Here is a 13,319-nt window from a genome sequence, read left to right on the forward strand (position 1 = left end):
AATCCTAAAAAAACTAAGCTAACCATTAACTATTTATTCATACAGTAATTATTTGTGTTAGTGATGCTTTAAAAAAAAAAAAAAAAAACTAAATGATTAGTCTCACTGTTGCATAAAGGAACATAGTTCTTCTTTGGTATTTTAGATTATTTTCTACCAACGGCAGGGGCCCTGGGGGTTAAAAACCTCTAAAAGCCTCCTATCACTCCTGGAACACTAACCTACTGTTCCACATACACTGTGATCATCAGGTAGTCTGGTCATTTACATGCCAAATTTCTGTTTGCAAGCCTAAACATGGTAGTCTTGCAAGAACAAAGCTTTATGTTTACATATGAGAAAATGTGATGTGGTAAATATATCTGTCATGTTCTTCTTGGTTTAGGTTTAAGACTGCTTGTTGGATATGTCTGTTTCAAGCTATTTGATATGCAACTTATTTTTTATGTCTTCTATTGTGGTTTTTACAAGCATTATAATTATCCAAGTTACATCCAATCAAACTCACATGCAAGTTTTTGGCTGGTGAGAGGAAGCTGTGGCATCAGGGAAAAATACATGTGTGCATAGGGAGAACATGCAAACTACACAAAGAAGGACCCCAAAAATAGTTTGTAGGTGTGAATGGGTTGAAGTAAACTGCTGCAACCTTTTGTGCAAGCTGCAAGTTATCATTGTCATCTCCACAGACATGAAATCTTTACATAGGGTGTGGTAACCCACCTGTGGGTTCACAAGACCATTCAGCAGCAAATAGCACACTGACTTAAGACAACACGTCAGATTTTTCAATTCCAAGCTTACTTGTTTTTTCTGGCTAACACCTAATATGACATATCTATTCATATTTGAAAAACAATACTCAGAGCGAATTCACTTCTTACACCAAAGCTTTTAATACATGGCAACTTGCCTAAATGTTTTCAGCTCATAGGCCAGCTGGATTGCACTTCTCAGACCATGAGTCAACAGTCAAGCGGAGTGATCCTTTCTTTCCAAACTCTGCCTTGGTCCCTCTTTCCTCCACTGGACTGCAGCTCTCTGACAGTGTTGCTAGAAATTAGTAGCACCGCTGTTCCATTTTGGACTGCACACACAAACACACATAACTGTACATTTCATATTTTCCTAAATTTAGCAAAAAATTACTGTTTTCTGTTAAGTTTATTCTCAGCTTTAATAAAGCAGATAATAACAAAAGGCCCTAAAGTGCACCTGTGCTAAGGGAAACAATATAATATCCAATATATTATTGGATTTTTGTACAAGTAAGAGTACTGAAAGTATTTTACTGATTGAAATCTGATCAGTAAAGTGGACGATAGACTAATGTAAAAGCTGATATAATTGATTAATGTGGAAATCCAATGGAATAGTTGGCTTTTATGAGCTTTGATAATTTCATCATCAGATAAACAATGCCAAAAAAAAAAAAAAAAAAAGTATCTAAAAATGTAGTCAGAAATCACTAGCTGTTGACCTACGTGGAATAAAAAAATGCACTATCCGACTTTACAAAATGAAAAAGAAAAAAACCCCAAAAGAAAACTAGTGTATGAAGTTGTAGTACAGTAGCTTGTTACAGATAACCTGATCCTGTTGTTAGCTCACTTGTGAACAAACAGGAAACAAACGTGAAGTAAAATAGAGAAATTAATAAGAAATACGCCCTCATCTGAACACATCCCGAACATGACTTAGACATACCAGAAAACACCATGCTCGGTTACATCGCCCATTCGTAGAATATCCCAAACACACTTTACTGGCGACAGATCAGTAAAGAAAAGCTGCGACTACCTTTAATACGACAACTATCCTTGTTCTCAACTCCACGACTGCAAGAGTTGCAGCAGCCAAAGAAGACGAACTGGACGGGAACAATCATGTTGTTGTGCCGCACCAGCACCAACACCCCTCCTCCTCTGCCACATAGCTGAAACCAGCAGCCGTACAGGCGTTCCCGGTTTTACTTTGCGACTAACTTGGTGATCACTCCGACTTCCAGTCGCTAATGACAATGTCAGCAGAGGGCAGGCAAAGGTGAGCAGAACTACCTTCGATAAAATACATATATCTTTTTTTGGTTTTGTTTTTAAAAATAGGATTTAGGTAAACTGATATTGATTTCTGGTTTGGGGTAAGCCAAATTAGCCTGTGGAGCTGTCAGACCAGTATCCGCCAGCTGAGTACACACAGTACACAACGTTGCTGTTGCTAACACTGTTTTGCTAACAGGAGCGAGTAAATTGAACTTTACCAGCAATGACGTTTTTAAGAAACGCCCCTTTAAACAAACAAAAAAAAAAATCAACTTAAACAAAACAGCCATTTCAATATGATTTGTATTTAGCCATGTTGATGTAATGTACACCTATCGCCGGATTACTTCCGAAACATCGTATCAGATTTAATATGGGAGTTGTAGTTTTCAGATGTTTTACTTTTTCCAGTCGAATTTGTCGAGAGTTTTGAAATTGTGACAGCTCCTCTCGGTTTAATTTTACATCTAAATATACAAAGTCTAGCTTTACATTGTATTATTCACTTTAAATAAATCAAAAATATTTAAACTACAGGAAGTTGAATTTTCGTCGATTGTTTCTACACAACACTAATTTTCACCCAAGATGGGATAAGGACAATTTCCTTTTAAAATGATTATCAGCAAAAGATGTACTGATTAATAAGTCAAGAACATTACTTTGAGGTGTTTTTTGCCCTCTCGCATGTCAGAAACTCTTACTGGCACAAGGCTCGTTAGGTTGCTGTGCTGGGAAAAACTGCATATCCCATGATTCCGAGAAATCTGCGGTCGAGCAGGGCTTCTTGCGCATGCGGAGTAGGAGTATTTTTTATATCAACTTTGCAAAAATCAGGCGGTGATAAAATGGTAGGTAACATTTTATAAACATAATCTGACAATGCATTAGCCCGTTCAACAAATCCATAGATTTATATCGACTGCCACGAGCTTGTTCGGGGTTCCGCGAGATGTTTGGGATCAGGGTGTTCTCAGCCAAGTGTCGCATTGCCAGAGTGATGTGTGTCAGTGATATAAGGGAAATGGAAGGTCAGCTGGTATTTTAAGATTAGACACTTGCACTTGAATTACGTACCTTTCCCTTTTTGGTTTCTCGTCTGTGCTGCTGATCCTGGAGGAGAGCCTGCCGGATCAAAACCTCCATGTCCAGGGAGAACTGGGTCACTAAACACTTGCCTGTCTCGATTTAATATCGGGTGGGTCAGGTCTGTAATGACGAGACGCGCAACCCTCCCAATATCCTTGGTTGATCTGCAAACTAACAGAGCCTGGTGGCGCTGCTTTTGAAAGTGACCCTGTTGTCATTAAAATGCTAACATCTACACTGCTGTAGAAATGTTTTAGTTACATGCAGGCGTCGTTTAACCTCAACCATGCGGGCATTTTAAAGTATCGAGTATGTTTTTTTTTTGTTTGTTTTTTTTTTTATTGAAAGCTCTTGCTTCAGAGGAATTCCTATCTTGGCACTATACTAAAGTTGAACTTCACATGCATCTTTGCATCCCACTTATTGAAGATTGTTTTTTTTTTTTTTTTTTTTTTTTTTTTTGTTTATTTTTTAAAAAGAACTCATGGTCTTGAAATCACAATAGTTATGCTGTGATCTGGACTTGTAGTGGTGTAATTGTTTGCAGTTGTCTACTATTTCACGTCTTTAACTGTGTCCTGTGTCAAAAATGTAACCGTAATTCCTGTTATAATACAGACAACGTTGTGCTTACATGTTGTGTTAAAGTGAAGTAACTGATGTAACTTGTACTTTTCTGTGTCAACTTGTTGTGCAGAACAAGTTGAAGTCATCGCAGAAGGACAAGATTCGGCAGTTCATGTCCTTCACACAGGCAGGGGAGAGGACAGCCGTGTACTGCCTAACACAGAATGACTGGAAACTAGAAATTGCCACAGACAACTACTTCCAGAACCCTGACCTCTATTACAAAGAATCCATGAAAACCTTAGTGGACCGTAAGAAGCTGGAACAGCTCTACAACAGATACAAAGGCAAGTTTTAGGCAGGGCCATTGCCTGTTTATTTCACCAAACTAAATGCTTGCATGAATACAGCTTGTTTCGTTCTGTGTTGCTGACTCCTCCCTGCTATCTTTGCAGACCCCCACGATGAGAATAAAATAGGCATTGATGGAATCCAGCAGTTCTGCGATGACTTGACTCTGGACCCAGCAAGCATGAGCATCCTTGTGGTGGCGTGGAAGTTCAGAGCAGCCACACAATGCGAGTTTAGCAGGAAGGAGTTCCTGGATGGCATGGCAGAGCTCGGGTTAGAAACCATGACACTGAAATAAATAATATTTCATCATAGATTCCTCTGCTTTTTGACACGGCATAATTGGATTTATAAAGTGTAATTTCCTAAACACACTTGCATATTTATATGAAACACAGGTAAAAGTTGTAAACTTTGTTTGCTATAAGACTATGTTTTACATCACTCTACATACTGATCAATGTGAGCTCTGCAAGACTTGACATCTTTGTTGTTTCTGTCATTGTACCATTTAGCTGTGACAGCCCTGAAAAACTCAAAGCCAGCCTTCCCAAACTAGAGCAGGAGCTGAAAGACACTGGGAAATTTAAAGACTTTTACCAATTTACCTTCAATTTTGCAAAGAACCCAGGCCAGAAAGGTTTAGGTAAGCAGAAAATGTGGGAAACATTTAGCAAATAACACGCCCTCTCCCCAAACAAAACTTTTGAATCCTACAACTTGTTTTTCATTTTAGAAAATATTAGTTGTTTTGTTTTTTGCTCTTTACTTTTCAGACCTAGAGATGGCCGTGGCCTATTGGAATCTAGTTCTCACAGGCCGATTCAAGTTCTTGGATCTGTGGAACCGCTTTTTGATGGTGAAAATAGAACCTTTATTTATTCCAGCATGAAATCTTTTGTCTTTTTTGTGTTAGGTGGATATTTAAAGTGCATGGCAGCATTTTTTTTCCACATCAGTTCAAGTCTGCAAATTATGTTGCAGAATATTATCTGTGTTCAAGCAATGCCTTTTTAACACTATTGATGTTTTAATATCTTCCATTAAGGTAGAATATAATTAAGATTGACCTTTTCATGTGCTGTATTTAGGAGCATCACAAGCGGTCAATTCCCAAAGACACATGGAACCTCCTTCTGGACTTTGGCAACATGATTGCAGATGACATGTCAAACTATGATGAAGAAGGTGCGTCTGAGAAGACCATATGGTTTTATTCGTATGGTCTGATCTGTCTAGTCCAAGAGAGATTATGTGTAATCAGTCATGACACTAAAACTTTTTGCTTTGTTGATGGTAGATCCAAACAAATAGGTGGTTTGTAATATTTATATTGTCTTGTATAAACTCATTGGCTTAGTTGGACAGCAAAGCTGTGTTACAGGTAGCAATGTAAAACAAAATCAAAGGTAATTTACAAAAAAAACAATATGTATCTTTTATAATGGTATTCATATGGCATCTAATCGCTTTACTGAAATAACTGTTTTGCTTTTATTTTCGTATAAATAGGCTATTTATATTTACTTGCTGTGGGTTCATATCCATGGCAACTATCATATTTGTGTCACCATGTTTACTATGGTGTTTCTAAATAGACAAACAACTCTGTGGGAAGTGGCAACCCTCTGCACTTTATAGCTATAGCACCAGCCTCGTTTGATAGGTGCAAGACTATCCACTTTGAAGTTAAGTAAAAGGCATCTAGAAGAATACAATGCAGATGTAAACAACTTTTAGTAGTAACCTGATGTGCAGTCGTTGTTGCACCTCAGAAAACTGGATCCACTTGCAGATGTAAATGTCAGGAACAATTGTGGACACTGACTGCCACTATCATAATCACAACTTCTTGGTATTTGAAGTTTTTATGCTCATCTTCACCACTAGATGTCAGTATTTCTTTTTTTTTTTTTTTTACCATCTTTATCATACTATTCCAGGGCTGTTCAACTCAGTCCCATGAGGGCTGCAGCCCTGCAGGTTTTCAACATATTCCTGCAACAATCCACCTGACTCAGATTAATGAACTTAGTTGGCTGTTGGATCCATTTAATTTGGGTCAGGTGTGTTGAAGCAGGGATACAATGAAACCTTGTGGGACCGAGTTGAATAGAGTAGTAGGTTTAAATAGGAGTAGATGGTAGAGGTAATGTTCTGCCAGTGTTTATTTGTCTTTGTCTGTTGACAACTTTATCGAAAAATGAATGAGGGGATTTTTATGGGTTTTTTTTTTTTCTAAGAATGGGTCCTGGTTTAACTTGGATTCCATTAAATTTTAGGAGTGATCTGGATTTATGGCATCTGAATTATTCACCTCTGGTTCTAATATAAATACGTAACCTTACAGAAAAGTCGAGTGTCAGGTGCAACTTAAACCAAATGTGTGCTTTATCACGTATTGTACCAATAGTAGGATACCGCTGTATACCAGCAAAAAATAAGAACTGAGCTGCGCCTTTCACTTCTTTTAGGGCCTCTGTCACAGCAGCACCATCTCAGTACCAACCTCAAAGCCAAAAAAGTACAGTTAAAATGGCTGGAAATAAAAGACCCATTCTCAGTCAACTCGGATAGGAATGAAAACTGTGAGATTAGTAGGCTGGAGCAATTGCTTTTGTTATTTCTTCTTTTTTTCCTGAGGTGTTATCTGCACACATTTAAATATATTTACATGTTATTTTACTTTAATTGCATTTATATTGAAGAACATTTCATATGTTTTACCTGCTGCATTAGGATGTAACCCAACATCATCGTTTTTGTTTTCTACTCAGGGGCTTGGCCGGTCCTCATTGATGACTTTGTGGAGTTTGCTCGACCAATTGTGACAGGGAACAACAGCAACATGACGTAATATTTGTTCCAGCACTGTGCAGCCATTGGAGTTGCTTTCCTTCAATTTTTTTTGTCAACTAAATGAGGTTTTGATATAAATGAGCCAAAAAGAGACTTCTTCCTAGTGAGTCTGTCTGCAGTTTGTCATTAAGATTGTTCTTCTAGCTGTATAAGATGCCTCAAATGGGGAGTGACCCATTAAACTACTTTGGAAAAGAAAGAAAAGCAGGAACGTAATCAGCAGGAAAAAAAATGTTAGGCCTGGATTGACTGAAACTGCAATATTAAAAGTAATGAGTACACTAAGACTCATGTCTGAGACTACCAATGGGGTTAGCTTTTATTATGGACTCATTAAGGAGCACCCTTGGCACTGTGAAAGTGAGCTTTTAATACATGCACAGGATTAAGTTATGGCTGCAGCCAGTAGTGGCCAGTTGTGAATGGAACAGCACGTGAGCAGCTGCACAATTTGTCATGATACTTTTGAGGCAGTGCGACTCATTTTGAGGGATAAAAATAATTTCAAGGTTTGGGAATGTTGAGCTCTCAATAACAGTGAGAGGAGAGAAATTGTGAGCTTGCTTGCTATGGTACTTTTGTGTGTGGAGAGGGTGGGAAATTCTGAATCACTGATCGACAGGGAAAGCATTCAGATCTACATTTTGCTTTTCAACTGAGAATTTTAAAAAAGTAGCGTGCATTTTGAGCTCAGCACCAGCAGATTCTAATTGTAACACCTGTTACGTAATTTTCTTCTAGATATGAGATTTTAGGAGAGAAAAAAAAAAGTACCTGACAGAACAGGTAAAAAAAAAAAAACTTTACAGTCAAGTTGATACCTAAGAAACATTTGGAAATCTATTTTTAAATTGCAAAAACGTTGCAATATTTAATTAGAGTTTTTGCTTCTGCAGTATATGTTTATTCTCTCAGAGAAACTGACTGGCATGTTGACTGTTTCCTCTTATCCAGGTGAAGACTTGTCATCTTTACAATCTGCACTGAGTGACTTTTTTTTTTTTTTTTTTTTTAATGTTGTAAGTTATTTTCATTTAAATCAGGCAGCACTGTAAACAACTACAGGGCTATTCAGTTTACATAAAAGTAGTTTTCACCTACATTTTAAATTTTTGTTTGTTTTTTTCTTCTTCTTTGAACTATATAGCAACCTGTAGTTTCTAAGTGTTAATTTACACTGCTGGATGTTAGCTGCTGCTGTTTATAAGCTGTCACCTGTAGGTAGGTGGTGGTTTCGTTCACTGCCATCTACAGGTGGCAGAGCGTTAAAGCACTTGTCATTGTACTGTAAGCAGACGCAACATCCAGGATTTGATCCTTTCTATTGATAGCAATCAAGACAACAATACTTTTTACAAAATGTATTGTTAACTTTCTAGGTGTATTTCTAAACGCTATACAAACCTGCATTATATTAAATGCAGTGTGACATGAGGCAGACCTCAGGTAACAGTAATCTCCCAGTCGGGGTGAGCAACAGTCTGGCTTTCTGTATTTACATCAGTGTTTGCCATACTTTCTGTTATAAACAGCAATACCCATCTTGTTCTACCAGTTGTTACAATATTTCTTTTATGCCATGTGTTGTAAATTAAGGATGGCTTATTTCCCTGTATGAAGGGAAAAATAAAGATGGCTAATTTCCTTGTGTGCAGGAAAAAATAAATATGGTTTATTTCCCTGTCTACAGGAAAAAATAAATATGTTCCCTGTGTACAGGGAAAATCACTGTCTTCTATTGGGCTAACAACTTTATAGTAAATTGTCATTGAGATGAAAAAACTATGATATACATGGATGCAAATTTGAATAAGTTTAAGGGGAACTATTTCATGCATTTAGTGGCAAGAATCCAATGTCCGTAAGAGCTGATTAAAGTGTCCCATTGCTCAAAGCAACTAAGCAAGGTCAGCGTGTTGGTTCAGTGAAGTAGTTCTTATAAAGTGCCTTTGTGTTGCAACTCTTTTGCTGAATGATCAAAGTTGTGCATGAACCTACATAAGTCAAAGCAGCGAGATGTGTGATGTCGCTGTGGTTTAGGAGCAAGAAAATAGTGGTTTGTATAATTATGTGTATTTTTAGCTTTTGGTACATTTTTATTTGTCAGATGTGTAATCAGCTGTTTCCAGTCATGCAGATCATTCTTATCAAAACAGTATTGTCATAAAAAAATCAGTCATTTACAGATCAATGTTTCTTTTTTTGTTAGCTTTTTGATTTTTTGCCTATGTTCTCTTAAAAAATATCAATAAAGCACGTTGTTTTTAAGTCTTGTAAAAGATGTCTTTCTGTCCAGCACTGCACAATAGATGATTAGGTGGAGCATGTTGTACTAAAATTGGTATTCTATGAATACGGATGAAGTGTAAATATAATTATAGTAATCATAGAACTTTTAGCTCAAGTGTACCATATGTCAGTGATCTACGTGTAACAAAATGACCATATATTATAGTTTATTAAGGATTAAATTGAATTTGGTGATGATGATGTACCATGCAAAGCTGTTCCAATAAAGAGTCAACAGTTGTTTACTAAAGAGTTTAGAGGTATGTAACTTTGCCTCCCAGTTGTGAGCAAAGGGAAAAAGAAATCTGTATTCCTGCTGAGAAGCAGCTGTTCTGATAGAGTGCTACAATGACTGCTTGGTAACAGTTGTCCCTTATCAGGTTGCATTCCTGCTGCATATCATCACCAGCTTTTCTTGTAATACTTTGTCTACTCTACATATATTTATGGTTATATTCAAATAAAGATAAATGAAAAGTACTTTGTATACTTTGGGATAAATGTCTTTAAAATCTTCATGACTTATGTGGCTTAATCCAAAAAGAATGAGTTTCAAGGACACAGGGATGGAACTCTTGAGCAATGCACAAAGTTTAAGTAACTTTTAGCAAATAAGCTTGAAACAGTTAAAAAAAAAAAAAGAAAAAAGGAAGAAAAGTTGGAGGGTCTGGATATCCACTGGGTCAGATGGAATGTTTATTATCTCCAGAACAAGCTCACATGTTTGTGCTCCAGCCCAGAAGCACATTAGCATCTCCTTCAGTGTCAAACCCCCTCCCATTACCAAGCTGCCGTCATCCAGCTTTTAGGTTGTGGGATCATGGGGATTGCCTTTTTAGGAGACACCTGACGACAGTTGAATCCACCACCACCCAACACAAAGAAGCTGCATCTGATAATGCAACGCTTTTCTGTTAGCATGTGTGTGTTTGCCCATCCGTGGTGCTTGAAGCTCATGCACGAGAAACTGTGGGAGTTCTGAGGATGGACAGGTGGAAAAGTAAGCTGAGATGGAGAAAATTGAATTCTTTGTCTAAAAGTGAGCACAGTGAAGGTTGAAATTTCTCAGGATGTTTTAGGACAAAAGAATTTCCTTTGTTTTTATTTAACTTTGACGGTGCATCTGCTGAGGCGATAAAGAGGACCTAAAAGGAGATTGTAGGAGTCCCAAGTGTGACTTGTGTCAGGAGCAAGGGCTCCATCAAGGACACCGTATTTTATTTATTTTTTTAAAGTTTAGCTGGCCTGAGCTAAGTCTGAGCTAAACCTTTTCATCATGGAGAAATTCAAAGCAGCCATGGTTCTGGGTGCTGTTGGTGATGCTTTGGGCTACAAGAAGGGCCACTGGGAGAGCTGCACATCAGGCAAGAAGATCCAAGAGGAACTGGCTTCTTTGGGGGGATTGGGGGCTCTTAAACTGGAACCTGACAACTGGCCTCTGAGTGATGTGGTGCTGATGCACATGACCACAGCAGAAGCACTTGTAACAGGTATGTGTGTGATTAAAGCAAAGAAGCAGAACATGGAGAATTTAAGGGGCAAACTAGGAGACTTGAGCTCATAGAAAAGCTAATTCAAATTTATCCTCCATTATACATTTTTAATGTAACTTCACATGAAACCAAAATTTTCCCTTATTTGTTAGAAAACAAATAGATTTTCTATAAATATCCAGTCATATAAAGTCTGTGAAAGCTGCTAATCATGAACTTACAAACCAGACCTGACTGACTAAACCTCCTGACATACCATCATCCATCTCTACAACAGTTTAAGTCCAAATACAGTACAAATTACAATACAGTTTAAATTCCTCCCCAAAATAGCAGCTAAAACCTCTTCAACAAGCCATCACAACAGGACAGTTCAAAATAGACTACTTTGGAAAAGCTGATCCTCAGTTCTGCTTTGCTGAACAATAGCAGGTCAGAGCCCTCTATAATCTACTGGTATCATGTTTGACTTACTGTGGATGTGGCTCAAAACTAATGAGGATGGTCCAGAGAAAAAAATGTTGATGACATCTTTTAAGATTAGGAAGCCCTATTTAGCCATCATCTAGCATGCCATTTCGTACATATAAGGGTAGACACACACACACACACACACACTGGCAAGCCATATAACAGCTGAATGCAATGTGCATGCTTCCATCTTTTTCATATATAATTGACATATGTAAAACTGATACTCCATTAATGGTTCCAGCAAAAGCTGAAAGACCTTTCTAGTTCCCTGATTCTTATTAGTCAAGGCACATTGATAATATCGCTCATTCTTGTCTGCATCAGACAACAAAGAAATCCAAATTACACAAAAACAAAAAGTAAAAATCAAAATTTCCCAACTCCTTCTTTACACATATTCACTGAAGAATTTGTCAGCGCTTAGATGGACTATCCTCATTCATCCTCTGTGTAACCCCATCTCAAATACACTCAAATTTCTCTCCCACACACATCAACAAACTATGGATGGACACCTCACAGTATGAGGAAGTGACTCCACTCAAACCACAGGCATTCAGGTCCTAATCTGTGATCTGGCAGACTGAAACTAAATTTAGCTCATCACAGTACCACACATCTTGTTTTGCATGCCAGTCTTTATGACTCAACCAATGTATGTTTATGTCTGTGTGTGTCTAGATTACTGGTGTCTGGAGGATCTGTACAGAGAAGTGGTACGTCTCTATGTTGAAGCCATGGTTTTTCTCCAGGGAAGAGCCCCTGATCCTGCTACTGTGGAGTCCCATGTTCATCTTAAACCACACAACTACCTGCTTGCCTGGCATACACCTTTCAATGAAAAAGGTCACCAAACGACAATTCTTTTTAACAATTTAATCTTGTTCTTTTGTAATGAGCCCCAATATAACTTAAGTCAAGTATGTGTTATTGGATAAATGTACATGTGTTTATGTCCAGGGTCTGGGTTTGGAGCAGCAGCCAAAGCCATGTGTGTGGGAATGAGATATTGGCAGCCTGAGAGACAAGAAAACCTGGTGGAAGTTAGCATTGAGATAGGCAGAATGACCCACAACCACCCAACAGGTGATGGTGTTGACCCTTTCTATTCAGTATCAGTATTTCCATTTAAATTTCCCCCAAAAGAACATTGAATTAATATGACTAAATTAGTAAGTCTCAGCTGTTATAGACTGAAGAGGCAATTGTGGTGTCACTCTTGGTCCAGGCTTCCTTGGCTCCTTGACAACGGCACTGTTTGCATCATATGCAATCCAGGGGAAGCCTCTTGTGACTTGGGGTCGTGAACTCATGAAGGTCATCCCTCGTGCTGAGGAGTACTGCAAAAAGACCATACGGCATATGGCAGGTTGGAAATTGTTTGTATAGGTACTGATCTGTAGGGAGGATTAATTTTATAACTCACATGACTAAGCCAACTGAAAAGAAAGAGTAATGTGAATCAACACAGTACTATAATGAAGTTTGCTTTGTACACATGGTATGAAAAACTTTTACTACGTAAATGTTCTTTCTTATGTAGAGTATCAGGAGAACTGGTTTTATTTTGAGGCCAAGTGGCAGTTTTACCTTGAAGAACGAGAGATAGACAAGGAGGATCAAAACAAACCTTCATTCCCTGACAACTATGACGCTGAGGAGACAGATAAAGTAATTTCCTTTAGCTTTCCCCTCATATTTGTATGGATGCAGATTCCTGTCCGTAACAGGGAAGGCTTTTTTTTTTGTCTTAACAGATGTACAAGCGCTGGAGCTCAGAAGGCCGTGCTGGTAGGAGAGGTCACGATGCTCCCATGATAGCATATGACGCACTTTTGGCTGCAGGGAGTGACTGGGCTGAACTCTGTAAACGAGCCATGTTTCATGGAGGTGAGAACTACGGAAGTATAGACCTGCAAAATGTATTCAAAAGTCCACACATACCATATCATGCTCTTTATGACTTTGTGAAAATGTTCTTTTAGGTGAGAGTGAAGCCACAGGCCTAATTGCAGGTTGTCTGTATGGCCTAATGTATGGTCTGAGTCAGGTTCCCCCAGGCCTGTTTCAGGATTTGGATAAAAGAGAACACCTGGAGGAGCTTGGAGAGGCACTATACAAGGCGGCATCTGCAGAGAAATGCATAGACAAGTAA

The 13,319-nt window shown here is 38.3% G+C and overlaps 2 protein-coding genes across 6 annotated transcripts; both read left to right on the forward strand.

Annotated features, from left to right (window-relative positions):
• Window positions 1–1,944: 1,944 nt before the first annotated feature.
• Window positions 1,945–9,176, forward strand: dcun1d2b (DCN1, defective in cullin neddylation 1, domain containing 2b). 5 transcript variants are annotated; one of them, XM_079238424.1, is made up of 7 exons: window positions 1,945–2,043; window positions 3,829–4,045; window positions 4,154–4,322; window positions 4,565–4,695; window positions 4,826–4,908; window positions 5,141–5,237; window positions 6,827–9,176. In XM_079238424.1, the coding sequence occupies exons 2-7, from the start codon at window positions 3,871–3,873 to the stop codon at window positions 6,904–6,906; spliced, it is 735 nt and encodes a 244-aa protein (XP_079094550.1). In that variant the 5' UTR covers window positions 1,945–2,043; window positions 3,829–3,870; the 3' UTR covers window positions 6,907–9,176. The 5 variants fall into 5 exon arrangements, with proteins under 5 accessions (XP_079094550.1, XP_079094548.1, XP_079094549.1 ...); XM_079238422.1 differs by lacking the exon at window positions 1,945–2,043 and adding an exon at window positions 2,859–2,893; XM_079238423.1 differs by lacking the exon at window positions 1,945–2,043 and adding an exon at window positions 3,118–3,249.
• A 1,297-nt stretch (window positions 9,177–10,473) lies between these two features.
• adprhl1 (ADP-ribosylhydrolase like 1) lies at window positions 10,474–13,319 on the forward strand (the record flags this gene model as incomplete). The annotated part of the gene is made up of 7 exons (XM_079244478.1): window positions 10,474–10,687; window positions 11,846–12,010; window positions 12,125–12,250; window positions 12,393–12,533; window positions 12,708–12,835; window positions 12,922–13,054; window positions 13,150–13,319. 7 exons carry the CDS (start codon window positions 10,474–10,476, stop codon window positions 13,317–13,319), a joined length of 1,077 nt encoding a protein of 358 aa, XP_079100604.1.

This window comes from Telmatherina bonti (assembly GCF_933228915.1).
Source record: "Telmatherina bonti genome assembly, chromosome: 1".
Classification (NCBI taxonomy): Eukaryota; Metazoa; Chordata; class Actinopteri; order Atheriniformes; family Telmatherinidae; genus Telmatherina; species Telmatherina bonti.